Genomic DNA, 13,837 nt, shown 5'->3' with positions numbered 1-13,837 from the left:
AGGTAAGTAGTGTGAACGCCTACCCAAAGTATGTCCTATATTCTGCATTAGTTGACCTGTTGACTACAAAATAATCGGTCACATAATCTAACCAAACAATCACCCCTAACTATGTTTTGGAATTGATATCATCCCATGTTATAAGCTGCCAGAAGAGTAGAACCAAAAATAGATACAAACTACGCATACAGGTAACACTTCATTATAAAATGAGGGAAGACTTTTTGTTCTCTGTTTGACTGTGCTCTTAATATACGAAAGCATCTCTACACACATCCTGAATGAGTCAAAGTTTGCAACAGAATGAAAGAAAGCAATGGTGCATGTGTTACTCTTGTTTTACATAAACATGTAATGACTATGTTGTACTAGTGTGGAAAGAAGTACAAAAGAACTTCAATTAGCCAATAATACACATTACTGCAAGAAACAAAGAAGAAAAAAGGGCACACTAATTTATCAATACCTTTTCCCCCTTATAGAAGGGGTCTTCAATTATCATTGTTAAAAGGATTTCCTTCTGTAACTTATTTGTCATTATCACAATGACTAATCTTCGTACCACAGCCTTTTCGTCTATATCTGTTTACTTTGTTTGAATAGATTGAGATATAATTTCTCAATTTTGCCCTGGATACTATTTTATTGTATAAAGCATTGTATCTAGTTCTGGAATGAACTTTGAGAACATCTTTGCATTCATAGCTACAATGATTTGCTTGCCTAATAATGTCTCTTTCTACTGATATGCATTTTGTGTTGTCATGCACTTCATCCTGCATATACAACTGCTTTCGGCTGCATAAATGACTGAAATAAATGTTAGGATTAAGAGTAGTGGATGGTACAATCCCAAACAAGTGGGATGGTCTGATAAGCTCAATAAAAGATCGTATCTCAGGGAAGCAACAATGTAGAGAGTATGGTACTAAGTACAGCTTCCCATCAATCGAAGTGACAGAATTTTTTGATGATCCCAGATTGCAATTTTTCATTAGACTTGCATTTGTGTAAGCTCTTTCTCCTCCAATACGACAATCCAAACTTCCTCCAATTTTCCTGCAGGCCGCATTCAGATGGGTATTCTTACAAAAGGAACCTTCAGTGCTAGTAGACTGAAAAAGAAATGAAGAACCTGTCGGAAGAATACCAATTGTCGGATGCATTGAGTTCAACACATCTAGAGTCTGGAGAGTGAGACTATAACGTGGCACTGCACGCACTCTGGTAACAGATGCATCTATTGTGAAAACATCAGGAAGCCCAAGAAGATGCATAGTTTGTAGACGTTCAGGTCGAACCCAGATCTGTGCAAAAGTAAGTTAGATTTAACTTCTATACATTGTTTCTTTCGTGCTTTTCTTTATTTCTCTTTTCAGTCATGTCAAATAACAAAAGACTGTTAAAAACATTAAAATGCTTTATAAGAAATCAATACATACTAATATCCTATAGATGAGACATTCCACTAAGATAATGAGATGTATTCCTTCATGACAGACTAGCTTAACAAGTAGTTTAGACACCTTCGGGCAATCTCCATATCCATGAACATACCTATATAATAGATTATCATATCCCTGATATTTCCTGAACTAATGTCATTGATGATGTTTAAGAAAGATTGTTTCCAAACTAGCCATAACCCTTCTAATGAAGTATTATTATACAAGGTTGCCCAAATGTGTGTTAGAGATAACTCATAACTGAATTATGCTCACAATGTATATGTGTTATCTAGTATTGAACATGTGTAAACAAAGGATTGTAGATGCGTCTGTTAGGTCTCCCAGTTAGTAGTCAATAATCATCAATTAGCTGTTGATCAGCTACAATTAGTTCTCAAAATCTGTAGCAGTTTTAAAGGAAGTTGTTAACTTGTACATATAAATATGTAATTTTGTTATAAATATTTTAATGAGTTCTTCAGCAGTTCCATTCTCTGTATTTTTGGCATTTGCTGCTATCATATTTCTAATTTGGTATCAGAGCAGTAGAAGAGACCTGGCGAAGAATCCCTGAGGGAGTATCAAAAGTGCTCTGTTGAGGATGCTGAAGTGGTCACTATGGCCTAAAAGGAATCTGTTGCAAGGCTGTTCATTGTACAATATGCAAAGGAGATCAGAGGAAAGTAAATGAGTCTGAATCTAGAGTCATTTGAGCATTATTTATGAGCCGCTGCCATAGCAGTGAAGTTTGGTGCTGCTTCTGGTCCATATGAGTCTTTCTTATTGTCAAATATCTTTTTGAGTCTACATGACAGTTTGAACAGTACGTGTGGTTTGTTGTGGAGGATATATTCGAAGGGAGGCATCTATTGTGAGATTTTGAGCAGCCGTAAGTGCTGAAAACTACAACAATAGGAAAGGGTGCTGCATTCATCCTTTCTTTTGTGCTTAAAATGTATTTTTAGTCCCAACTTCTGTCTTGAGATGGCTTTGTCTTTGCGTGAGCTATTATTCTCATTGAATCCTGTCAAGGATCCAAACTCTGACAGGATTCAAACTCGGTACATATGTGCTCCAGCAAGAAAGGCCGAAGATCCCTAACTGAGCATTCAAGCAGGAATTGAGTATCACTGTTTTGAAGAGATCATTGTTTATTAGTAGTGTTTTGTGTTGTTTCAGTTTTTATTTGTGCAGGAACTGAAACTTCATGGAAGATTTTCTCTTTGGGTGGCGTCAAATGTTCAATGCGTAGACTGCTGTGTTATTGAAGATGAGGTACTTATCCTATTTTGAAGAGGCCAAAATTTTGAAAATGGGGAGGGATGCAGTCGAGGATAGAAATATGCTCAATAGTCTAAGGCGCTTGTGGATCAGAAAAACTATACCTCATTGGGTTATGAAACATACATGTGAGGATCGGTGTCCAATAGTTTATAGGAGATCTGGAAATTAGGAAGTTCAACACCATACCTTTACAAGGATGATGTGGCACTTCATGTGCAAATGGTGTCCAATGATGTTGGGAACTTGGATTATAGCTAGGTGACTATACTTGGGAGCAGCTTGAAGAAGTCTTACTGGTCCGAGAACTATTCTCCGAAACTAAGGATCTGAAAGGAGAAACAGTCAATTGTGGGTCTCATCTAGATATAGTCTAAGATACAAGAAGACCCCCGGCCTCTTAAAATCTCAAAACTAAACAGAAAACAAAATCCAAACAACCTTGTATCTCAATAACAAAAGCCACCAAGAAAAATGATTCTATCTTGCACTACACCAAATCCTACTAAAGCTTCACTTGAAATTGTGTGAAGGTATATTTGTTGTGATTTTAAAATGGAATACCGTTTCAACTTTAGAAACAATAAATTCATTCCCTCCCTCTTGCCAAACAAGTTGAACAAGAACTATAAAGGTCATATAATATTTACAAAGAAATCATATGGAAACTTTCAAATATTCTAACTTGAGGTTCTATGAAAGTAAAAATTTCACTTAAATATAAACAATAACCAGTAAATTGATTTATAAACATACCTTTATCTTTAAAGTGTTTGCAATGTGAAGCAACAACTCTTCCTTACCCAATGTATCAATTCCTATAACGATATCATGCTTGGGATGAAGCAAAATAATGTTAACAACCTGCAGCCCTCCCAAACAGAAAAAAAATTTGAATCAACAATACAGATAAAAATGCATCACAAAATTAAGGAACAGAAACAGTGATGTTTGTCCAGCATGTATGTATTTTTCAAATATGCAATCCCAAGATCAACGAGGTATAGATAAAATCGTTATAATTCCACTTCAATATTGTAAAATGGTTAACAGAATATTCGTTATTGAGATTTCTAACACGGACAACAAAATGGCAGGTTTCAAAAGTCCCATGTATATGTCAAACAAGATGCAAGTATAAGAATAAGATGATGAGAAGAAAGCAAAGAAAATGAAGAGTAGAAATCATGCAATCATGCATAGCTCTTTAATGAGAAAAGTAATATTTAACTAGAAATCAATCACAGGCACATAACCATGAATGTTGAGAAAATCAAAAGATGAACAAAATCTATACTACTAAGTTTATCACAACAAATTTGACATTCTGCTCTAGATCATTTATTTACTGCCATGATTATTTCTAAATACAAACCAAACTTGTACCCAAATCCTTATTTAAGATTTTTTGTTAAAAAATCAATTGTCAATTGTAATAGCAATAAATGAATGGAAGCGGTGTACATACACTTGATTAAATTAACATGTTATTTTTGGTTGAATCAACCAACAACCTAGCCATAGCATAATTTACATGAACATTTTATGTTGGTTATTAAGTGAGCTCTCTTTGACTTCAACAAGGATTACTGCCTACTTTTATCAGAGATCGTGTACATTGCCAATGTGCATAACTAAGATATTCTTGTTTCCAAAAATTCCTTCTCGTGCATAATTAATATACTCTCATTCCAAAACTCTATCTCATTTCTTCGTGTAGACGGTATGAAGGGGTCTTATCAAACTACTCAACCTCGCAGCCCCAACCACTCAACACACAAAAATGCAATACAATATCAGGGAATCAATACGATTTTGTTACATCTGCTTCAAGACATACAAACTTTGGCATTATTACATTACACATTGACCTTGTTTTATGGCCTTTCTCTCATTCTTCCCTCCCCTTATTGGCTTTGTCAAGAACTAACTCTCTAGGCAAGCTTCACCCTCACACTTTTGTTCCACTCGTTGCCATTTCCTATCAGCAATCTTCTCTCTCATGCCTACCCCATAATCCAGCCAATACTTCTTCATCAGCCTGCAACACTCTCTTATTGGCTTCCCAAGCTTTCTCTACCTATCACCTATTCTCTTGATGGAGCTCTTCCTATATCAGCTCACTCAACCCACCTTTCTTCTTTGCTGGAAAAAAGCACTTTCTACATCACCTTCCTTACGTTTATACTTCTTCTCTACCAATTGAACCATCACAAAATTGAGTCACATAGGTGTTCCAGTTGAATTAGACACGTGTCAATGCACAAAGTTTATTGGGCTTTGACAATGGAGTTGGAACTCATTGATGCTTTTGGGAGCTTCGTCGAAGGTTTTGGATCTCTCAAGGACCTCTCCTTCCATAAAAAATGGAAGCTTTGTTGAACTCCCTATCCATCTTTATCAATGACCTTGAACTCCTTAGGAAATCCAAAATACCCCTCAACATAGCCCTTGTTGAGGGTCTTGATCCCATTGAGAACTGGACACTTAGATTGTCTTTATTGGAGGGTGTGGAGTCTTGCCTTTTGTTGAGGCTTCCACCTCAAGCAAAAACTTTTGAAACTTATGTATCTTCACTATTTGTCGAGGGTTACTATTTCAATTAGAACTATGCAAGTGTTCATCCTTTCTTCTCATTTCAAGGCTTTTGACCTCATTAAGAACTTAGAACCAACTCCTTGTTGCGAGTTCCTTCACCTATGGGAATTTTGAAATGATTATTCAAACTCCCTTTATTGCCCTTTGTTGAGGGTGTCTATCCTGATGGAAACTAAGAATCGTTCCTTTCAAATCTTTGAGCTTTCACTTCCTCCATTGCAAGTGATAATGAGAATTGGAACCATTAGAGGATTCTTGGGTTCTCGAAACCCATTCGACCTCCAACAAGCTCATGTCGAAGCTTTCTTATTGATCAAGAACTTCCACAAAACTTAGATACTTTTCTTTTATCATCTTTGTCGAGCCTAAAGATGTGGTCGAGGGTTCCAAGGATTCCCAAAACCGACCTTACATTCAACCCAAACATTTCCAAACCTTCATCGGCAAAATCAAATCGTTCAAGAACTCAACATCTTTTACCCTCTATTAGCAAAATCACCTCAATCAAGAAATTGTCATTTGTTCTAGTAGTTCTCAAGACTGCACTAACCTCCAACTTGTTCCTAAGGAGGCCGAAACCTTCGACTTTGCATAATTTCACCATTTTGGGCATTTTTCCACCAAGGCCTTTAACAAGGTGGCAACATCACTTGACCAAAATTTTCACCTAAAAATTGCCTTCTAAAGCAAACACCAAACAGCTTAAAGCACACACCAAAACTTAATTTTAACCGAAACCTAGCTTGTAATTTTTATATGGTTGATGTAGCTCACTCATGTATCCAGATGCTCCTGCATCATTTCTATGGTCTACTACTTTGAATGGTGCTTCCTATATGTGTGATTCATACGGTTCTTATTGCTTTTAATCTAAGTTACTGGGTTCGCCCCTGGGACGCCCTGGTACGGGTCCGGGTTCAACCGGGTCCGTGGTACAGGTCCGGTTCGACCTGGGTTCGACCAGGGTTCGAAAAACCCAAGGTGGGTTCGACCCGGGTCAAACCCGGGCGGACCCAAGCGAACCCCGGCGGCTGGGCGGCCCATAAAGCTTAAAAACAAACCAAATTTTAATTTTTTTTCAGTTCCGCCTTTTAAAAAGTGAAAATCATAACCTAAAAAACACTTCTAAAACACTTTATTGACACATTTCACCTCATTTGTGTTGCAAACAATTTTTTTATGAGAGCAGGTTGAAGAAAGTTTGAAGAAAATTTGGCTTCCAAGATCAAAGAGGAGGAGTTGAAGACTGATTTTAGAAGCTTCAACAAGTGTTGCAGCATCATTTCCATACATTTTCAAGCTTCCATTGGCTGCAAGAGGTAGGTTTTTAAACATTTTTTTCCAACTTTTTTTGTTTCACAAATTTTCAAACATGAAACTTGAATTTTTTTTCATTATTTAGTTTTTGTTTTTGAATATGTTTATTTTATTTCTTGCCATAGGAACTAGAATGGCATCTACATCTTCCTCCATTGGCAATGAACAAATAATTGCAAAACAAAGAAATGATCCAAATTCTCCCTTATGGAAATATGTGGACATTATAAAACAACTTCCGAGAGGTGGGGGATTCCGTTGGAAATGCCATGGATGTGATATTGAACGTAATAGTTCATATTATCGGGTGGTAGGCCATTTGTGTGGAATAAAAGGAAGAGGCATCAAAAAATGCCCTGGAAAAAATGGTAAACCTATACCAGATGAGATAGTGATGAAATATATTAGGGAGCATGAGGCGGCAAAAGAGAGGGAAGCCCGTAGATTGAACCAAACCGCATCAAAGAAAACAAGGGGAATGCAAGGCCCTTCTAATCCCAGTATTGTAGTAGAAGACCACCCCTTCTTTGCCACAAATGAACCTCAAAGTGAACCACCCTTGACACGTAAAAGAACAAAGGGGCCTTTAGAAACCGCATTCCAAAATGAGAGTAGAGACAATGCTGATCAAGATATAGTAAGGTGCATTTATGCAAATGGGTTGTCATTCAATGTTGTTCGCTCCCCATATTGGAAGCAAATGATAAAAAGTGTTAATGAGGCACCAAGAGGGTATAAGGGCCCCAGTTATGAGAAGGTACGTGGAACATTATTGGAGAAAGAGGTGAAGAGGGTTGAAGATGCATTGAAACCCATAAGGGATTCATGGGTTGAGACAGGTGTAACAATTGTTTCAGATGGGTGGAAAGATGCTAAAAACCGTCCCTTGATCAATGTCATAGCGGTGTCCCCTAAAGGGGCAATGTTTTTGAGAGCTGTGGATTGTGAGGGCCAAATAAAAGATGGCCAATTTATTGCAGAAATTCTCATCTCTGCCATTGAGTCTGTGGGACCTCGCAATGTTGTCCAAGTCATAACGGACAATGCAAAAAATTGTAGAGCTGCTGGTTTGTTGGTTGAGCAATGCTATGATCACATCTTTTGGACACCTTGTGCGGTACATTCACTCAATCTTATGCTACAAAGGATTGGGCAAAAAATAAAATGGATCAGAGATGTGTATGCAGAGGCTGAGGACATCCAGATGTTCATCACAAACCACCACATGTCTCAAGGGATTTTTAGAACCTATTCAAATTTGGAGCTATTGAAGGTAAGTGAAATAGTAATTTAATTTTACATTTTCTGATTTTTTTTAATTTTCAATGTTAATAATATCATTGTGTAAGCTATATTGTGTATTTTTCTTTAAAGTTTGGCTTTATTTTTTAATCATTTGGCATTAATTTGTGTTATAGGTTGCTGAGATCCGTTTTGCATCAAACACAATCGTCTTAAGACGACTTGTGAAAGTTAGAGTGGCACTATGCAATATGGTGATCAACACCAATTGGACTGTATGGAAGCAAAGTAGCACTGAGAGGGCAGAAAAAATTAGGGATAGAATATTGAATGAGAAATGGTGGGATCTTGTTACATATCTCCTAAGTATCACTGAGCCCATCATGAGCATGATTCGCTATACAGACATGGATAGGCCTTGCATAGGTGAGATTTATGATGGCATTGATTCAATGCTTGAAAAAATAAAGGTCACTATAAATGAAAAAGAGAATGATCCTCAGGAGAAATTCTTCAAAGAACTGGAAGTAATTATTGTAGAGAGGTGGAATAAGATGACCACTCCTTTGCACCTTCTTGCCTATGCCTTGACACCTAAGTACTATAGCAATCAGTTTCTTGATAAACCAAGAAGGATTCCACCATGGAGAGATTTAGAAGTATCTGATGGGTATAAGGCAGCATTTCTTAGACTATATCCCGATGATGATTTGCGAGATGTTGTTACAAATGAGTTCATAGAATTCGCAAATGAGAATGGTCTAAGTGTTGATGCACTTCATCATAGATCCAAGAAAGATGCTCATAGCTGGTGGTACTTCCATTGCACATGCTTCCAACACCTACAACCCCTCGCTATAAAAGTTTTATCACAAGTAAGTTTAATTAATTAAAATTTCAAATTTACAAGTTTTAGTTTATTTATAGTTTACTTTGTCTTCATAGGTTGCTAGTAATTTTATTTTTATTAATGTATAACTTTAATTGTTTACTTTGTCTTCATAGGTTGCTAGTTCATCTGCTTCAAAAAGAAATTGGAGCACATACTCTTTCATCCACTCAGTAAAGCGCAATAGGCTGCTATCAAAAAGAGCGGAGAATTTAGTATATGTGCATTCCAACCTACGTCTTCTTTCACACAAACAACATGACTACACACAAGGGGAAACAAAGATGTGGGATATAGAGCCAGAGCATACTGATTTGGATGCTCCTGCTTCTCAGCTTCTTGCATTGACACTTGATGACTCGGAAATTGAGCCAACTTATAGTGCAAGTGCAAGTGGCATTGGCTCATGTAATGTCAATGTCAATGAGGAGGAGGAGGAGGAGGAGGAGGAGGAGGAAGAATTAGATGATCCATTTGATGATTAAACTTTAAGTTTATATTGTTGAAAGTTGAAACAATGATACTTGAATATTTTGTCATTTTGATATTAAACTTGATGTATATGATGCTATTATCAATTATGGTATGATCATGATGCTATGATTACAAGTTTATGTTTGTTTTGTTGTTCATATGATGCTATGTGACATGCATATTTTAATTCATGCTTATAGGCTTCACAAATATCAAAATATATATATATATAAAAAAAATTTACATGTTTTTGTACTAACGAACCCAAACGAACCCAAACCCCTTTTCAAAATTTTGCCGTACCAAGTTCTTCGAACCTGAACCGGAACCCGAACCCGAACGGGCAACTTAGCTTTTAATACAAAATAGTTACTTCTTGCTGATTTTCTATGTACATTTTTGGATTGTACATATAAGATCTAGTGTTAATATAGTTTGTAACAACCATCAAGTTGTACCTTAAATTTCTTTATTTTTCCTTCCTAATATTAATTTCAACAAGTTAAATTCTATATAGTGTAGTTTGAAATTTGTTTCTTATACTAAGTCTCTATCTTTTCATCATCAATTGAAATGTGTCTACGTTTCTCAAAACAAAGCATAACACCAACTGATTTTAGAAGCATCGTTGTTCATAATTCTCATACATTATTTAAAAATTTGTTTATAAATATTCCCATGATTGTGATATATGTCCTCTTTGTTATGGAAGCGGACGCATAAACCCAGAAGATTAGAATATTGCAGCACAAATTAGTTGCAAAGAAATAATATAGAGAATTAAATGAAAAACTGAACAACACATAAGAAGCTGATTTCCGTGGTAAAACCTTGACAAAACATCAAGGAAACGTCCACGGGGCAAGGTATCGGTAATTTTATTGCTCAGAGAAAACAATTACAAGCTTCACAGTTGCTGCTATCATGATTGCTCTTGCAATTTTACAATAACATCAAACTTACAATTACTCTTGCAATCTACAATTCAAAAAACTGCTCTTGCAATCATCACTTAACATACCTCTTAACTTGTTTTATTCCTTTAAAGAAATTAGAAATTTCCTTTTAAAAGATAAAACTGTTTTCTTTCTTAAAAATCTGAGATAAGATTTATTTTCTCGTTTTATTGTTTTATTGTTGTCACAATCCAACACTCTTCAATCCTAAAATGTGTTTGACAAGACTATATCTATATTCACACAGTGATCTCTTAATATGTGATCAAACTGTGTACTAATTTATCTATTTATTTTTATTCACAAATTGTTTATATTGTTTACTGTTGATTTCCATAAAACTTATGTATAATTTGTTGTCCATACAAATATTCTGAATATATGATTCATTCATTGTATGTCTCTTATGTGTATATCCTACATACATATTATTTCTTTATCGTTAGATCTCCTATGTGTTTAAATAAGCATATTATATGTCTCTTTATTTGTAAATATAAATATACATTTCATATGGTTGTTGTGTATATGTTTATTGTATGTTTATATGTGTATCATTTGTGTATATATTACAATATATATGTTACTAGATCCAACTACAAACTGGTTGGATCTAGGTCCAGTTCAAACCAGATTCGTGATCCAGTACGGTCTGCCTACAAATTTGAATTGGATCCCTAGCAATGTTGTTCAATTCAGCTAGGACGAACCCAACCAAACCAAAGACGAATCTGAGAGAACCCAAGGCAAATCGATCTCTCCTTGTGCTATTTTAAATTTTCTTTTTGCTTTTTTTTTAAATTTTCTTTACTTTGGCTTGGGCTCCCTATAACAGCTATTCAACCCTAAAAGTCACTTCTAAAACATATCAAACACCAAACAAGTTCATTTTGGTTCATTTCTATTGCAAAAAAACAAATATTAATCCAAGTGGGGCTCAACATTCATTTTTGCCTGTTGAATCAACAAAGGGATTTGAAGATTGCTCTTTAAAAATCCTACAATGATTAAATTGTCATGCCAATGCATTTAGAAGTGTCCATTGGCTACCAAGAAGGTCATGGAAGAATATTTTTCCAAACAAATAATTGCTTTCCTCCATTTTTGTTCTACAAACATGAAAAAACTCATTGCTTTGTTTTTCTAAGTTTCTTTCATTCTTTTGTGAATGTATTAAAAGAGCTTAGCTTTTATACGTCTTTTTTTTTCTACTGTGTTGTTTATTATATTTCTTGCCATAGGAATCACAATGGAAGCTAGTTCTAGCTCCATAGCTCAACCTAAGCTTAAAACATATCCAAGTTTTCCTCTATGGAAGTACGTTGATATGATACATCCAGTTCCAAGTGGTGAGAGTTATATTCGGATTTGTCAAGGACTTGATGTTAAATAATCAAGTTCATATAGTTGGGTGAAAGCCCATTTGTGTGGAATACTTGGACAAGACATCAAATATTGCCTTGGAAAAAATGGTGTACATGTGCCATTAGAGCAAGTAATAGCATATACTATGGAGCAAGAGCAAGCAGATTAACTAGCAAGCCGTAGATCAAATCATCACTTAGCAATAAGAAGATCAAAGTGAATGAAGCCCCCAATGCCCCATCTAATCCCATTGTTGTGGTAGAGAACCGCCCATTTTTGGCCACTCTTGAAGATGAAGAACCCACTACAAACAAAAGACCAAAGGAACCTTTGAAAAATGCATTTCAAAATGAGACTTGAGACATTGTCGATCAACACATAGCAAGATGTATGAATGCAAATGGGTTGGCTTTCAAGTTATTCACTCACCATATTGGCAAGAAATGGTGAGAAAAATTAGTGAGGCTCCAAAAGGGTAAAAGGGTAGAGCTATGAGAAGGTGTGTGGCACGTTATTGGAAAAAGAGGTCAAGCTCATAGAAGATTCATTGAAGCCCATAAAGGAATCATGGATTGAAACAAGACTGTCCATTGTTTTTGATGGGTGGAAAAGTGTTAAAATTGATCCTTGATCAATGTCATAGCAATCTCCTAAAAGGACAATGTTTTTGACAGTCGTGGATTGTGATGACCAAGTGAAAGATGGCCGATTTGTTGTTGATATTCCCATTGCAACCATTGAAGAATTGGGACCCCATGACATAGTTCAAGTCATAATCGACAATGCAAAGAATTGTGAAGTTGTTGAATTGTTAGTTGAGGAACTCTATTCACACATCTTTTGGACAACTCATGCACTCTAACCTCTCAATCTTATGTTACAAAAGATTGGGATTAAAATTGATTGGATCAAAGAGTTGTATGTAGAGGTTGAAGACATCCAAATGTTCATCACCAACCGCCACATGTCAAAAGAGATTTTTAGATCATTTTCAAAATTGAAGCTATTTTAGGCAAGTGATGTAGAATAAAATTTAAGATTTTCATGATTTGATTGTGCATTCTAAATCTTCTTTAAAGTTTGTTTTTAATAATTTTGTTTTTCTTTTTGACTAAGTTGTTGAGACTTGTTTAGCCTATAACACAATCATCTCGAAATGACTTATGAAAGTTCAAGAAGCACTTTCTAACATAGTGTTTAGCTAAAACTGATCCATATGGAGGCAAAGCAACACATAAAAGGCAACAAATATTAAATGGATGATCCTAGAAGACTCTTGGTGAGACTGTATGGAGTACCTCTTCAATTTCACCAAACCCATTTTGAACATGATTCCTTATATTGACATGGACATACCTTGCTTGGGAGAGATATGTAATGCCCCGCCAGGAAACCCCGAAGGGATTAAGCTAAACACAAGAATAGAGTGCAATAATTTTTTTTTTTAAAAGTTACACCACATTAAGATACAACAAGATATCAAAGATTCAGTTTACATAGCGGAAGACATCAACTAACACCTAAAGAGTTTCCCAACGAGATTACTTAAATTTTACAATTCACTTAACTCACCCAATTAATCCAATAAGCTAATTATCGTAACAACGAAATAATTCTTAATCAGGATAATTTCTTTTAGAAGATGGAAATATAAATCACAAACAAGGATTCATCCATTAAGATCTACTCATAATCTTCATTCAAGCTTTTCATAAAAATACAAGCCATACATCTAATATTCTAACACACTAGAATTTCATCATAAACATGAGAGATCTTTTCAAGCATACTTAATTTCTTTAACAACAACTGAATATATTCCATTACTCTAAGTTACATTCTTTCATATTCCATCTTATTGCATTTTACAAGACGATTGCATACTAGCATCTACGATAAATCTCATCTAAACTACTTATGCATGCGATCAACATGGCATTCAAGAAGGACTGCATATAAGCATTTAAAGTTAATTCCATCTTATCCACTTATACATTCTAACGTAAGCTATTCATACATGATAAAGTTGAATGAGGGAAACATAAGAGAATACATCACATAACACCATAATGATCTCGGAGTTCACCCCTAAAGGGCTACATCTCTGGGTCTGCTCAACTGCAAGACCCCTCTGATAATTAATAAAGTTAAGAATACAAGAGGTTACACCATTACAAACCGGCCGTCAAGGCGAAACATATACAATATACAAGCGACCGCATCGGTCAATATTACATAAACGATCCCTGAAAAGAACAGGATCCAGC

General features: G+C 35.6%; 2 protein-coding genes across 3 annotated transcripts in view; one reads left to right on the top strand and one right to left on the bottom strand.

The window, feature by feature from the left end:
- Nucleotides 1-376: 376 nt before the first annotated feature.
- LOC131060682 (uncharacterized) overlaps nucleotides 377-13,837 on the bottom strand; it is a 35,368-nt gene continuing 21,907 nt past the window's right edge. Inside the window, exons 3-5 of one of the 2 annotated variants that reach the window (XM_059207540.1) lie at nucleotides 3,486-3,593; nucleotides 1,151-1,307; nucleotides 616-1,059 (exon numbers count right to left, since the gene is read on the bottom strand). In XM_059207540.1, coding sequence (XP_059063523.1) covers nucleotides 995-1,059; nucleotides 1,151-1,307; nucleotides 3,486-3,593 — 330 coding nt within the window. In that variant the 3' untranslated portion in view covers nucleotides 616-994. Of the gene's footprint in view, nucleotides 1,308-3,485; nucleotides 3,594-13,837 lie in introns of both variants that reach the window. The other variant, XM_057994003.2, reaches the window with a different exon arrangement.
- On the top strand, nucleotides 6,437-8,720 carry LOC131036719 (uncharacterized). Its single transcript, XM_059207541.1, has 2 exons — nucleotides 6,437-6,646; nucleotides 6,770-8,720. Exon 2 carries the CDS (start codon nucleotides 6,778-6,780, stop codon nucleotides 7,936-7,938), a length of 1,161 nt encoding a protein of 386 aa, XP_059063524.1. The 5' UTR covers nucleotides 6,437-6,646; nucleotides 6,770-6,777; the 3' UTR covers nucleotides 7,939-8,720.

The sequence above is a fragment of the Cryptomeria japonica genome, chromosome 6 (genome assembly GCF_030272615.1).
Source record: "Cryptomeria japonica chromosome 6, Sugi_1.0, whole genome shotgun sequence".
NCBI lineage: Eukaryota > Viridiplantae > Streptophyta > Pinopsida > Cupressales > Cupressaceae > Cryptomeria > Cryptomeria japonica.
The sequence above is the reverse complement of the archived record's forward strand: the minus strand, read 5'-3'. Positions and strand labels throughout refer to the sequence as shown.

Bases quoted from the DNA above. Each gene is read 5' to 3' on its own strand.
- LOC131036719 (XM_059207541.1), top strand. From the start codon at position 6,778: ATGGCATCTACATCTTCCTCCATTGGCAATGAACAAATAATTGCAAAA.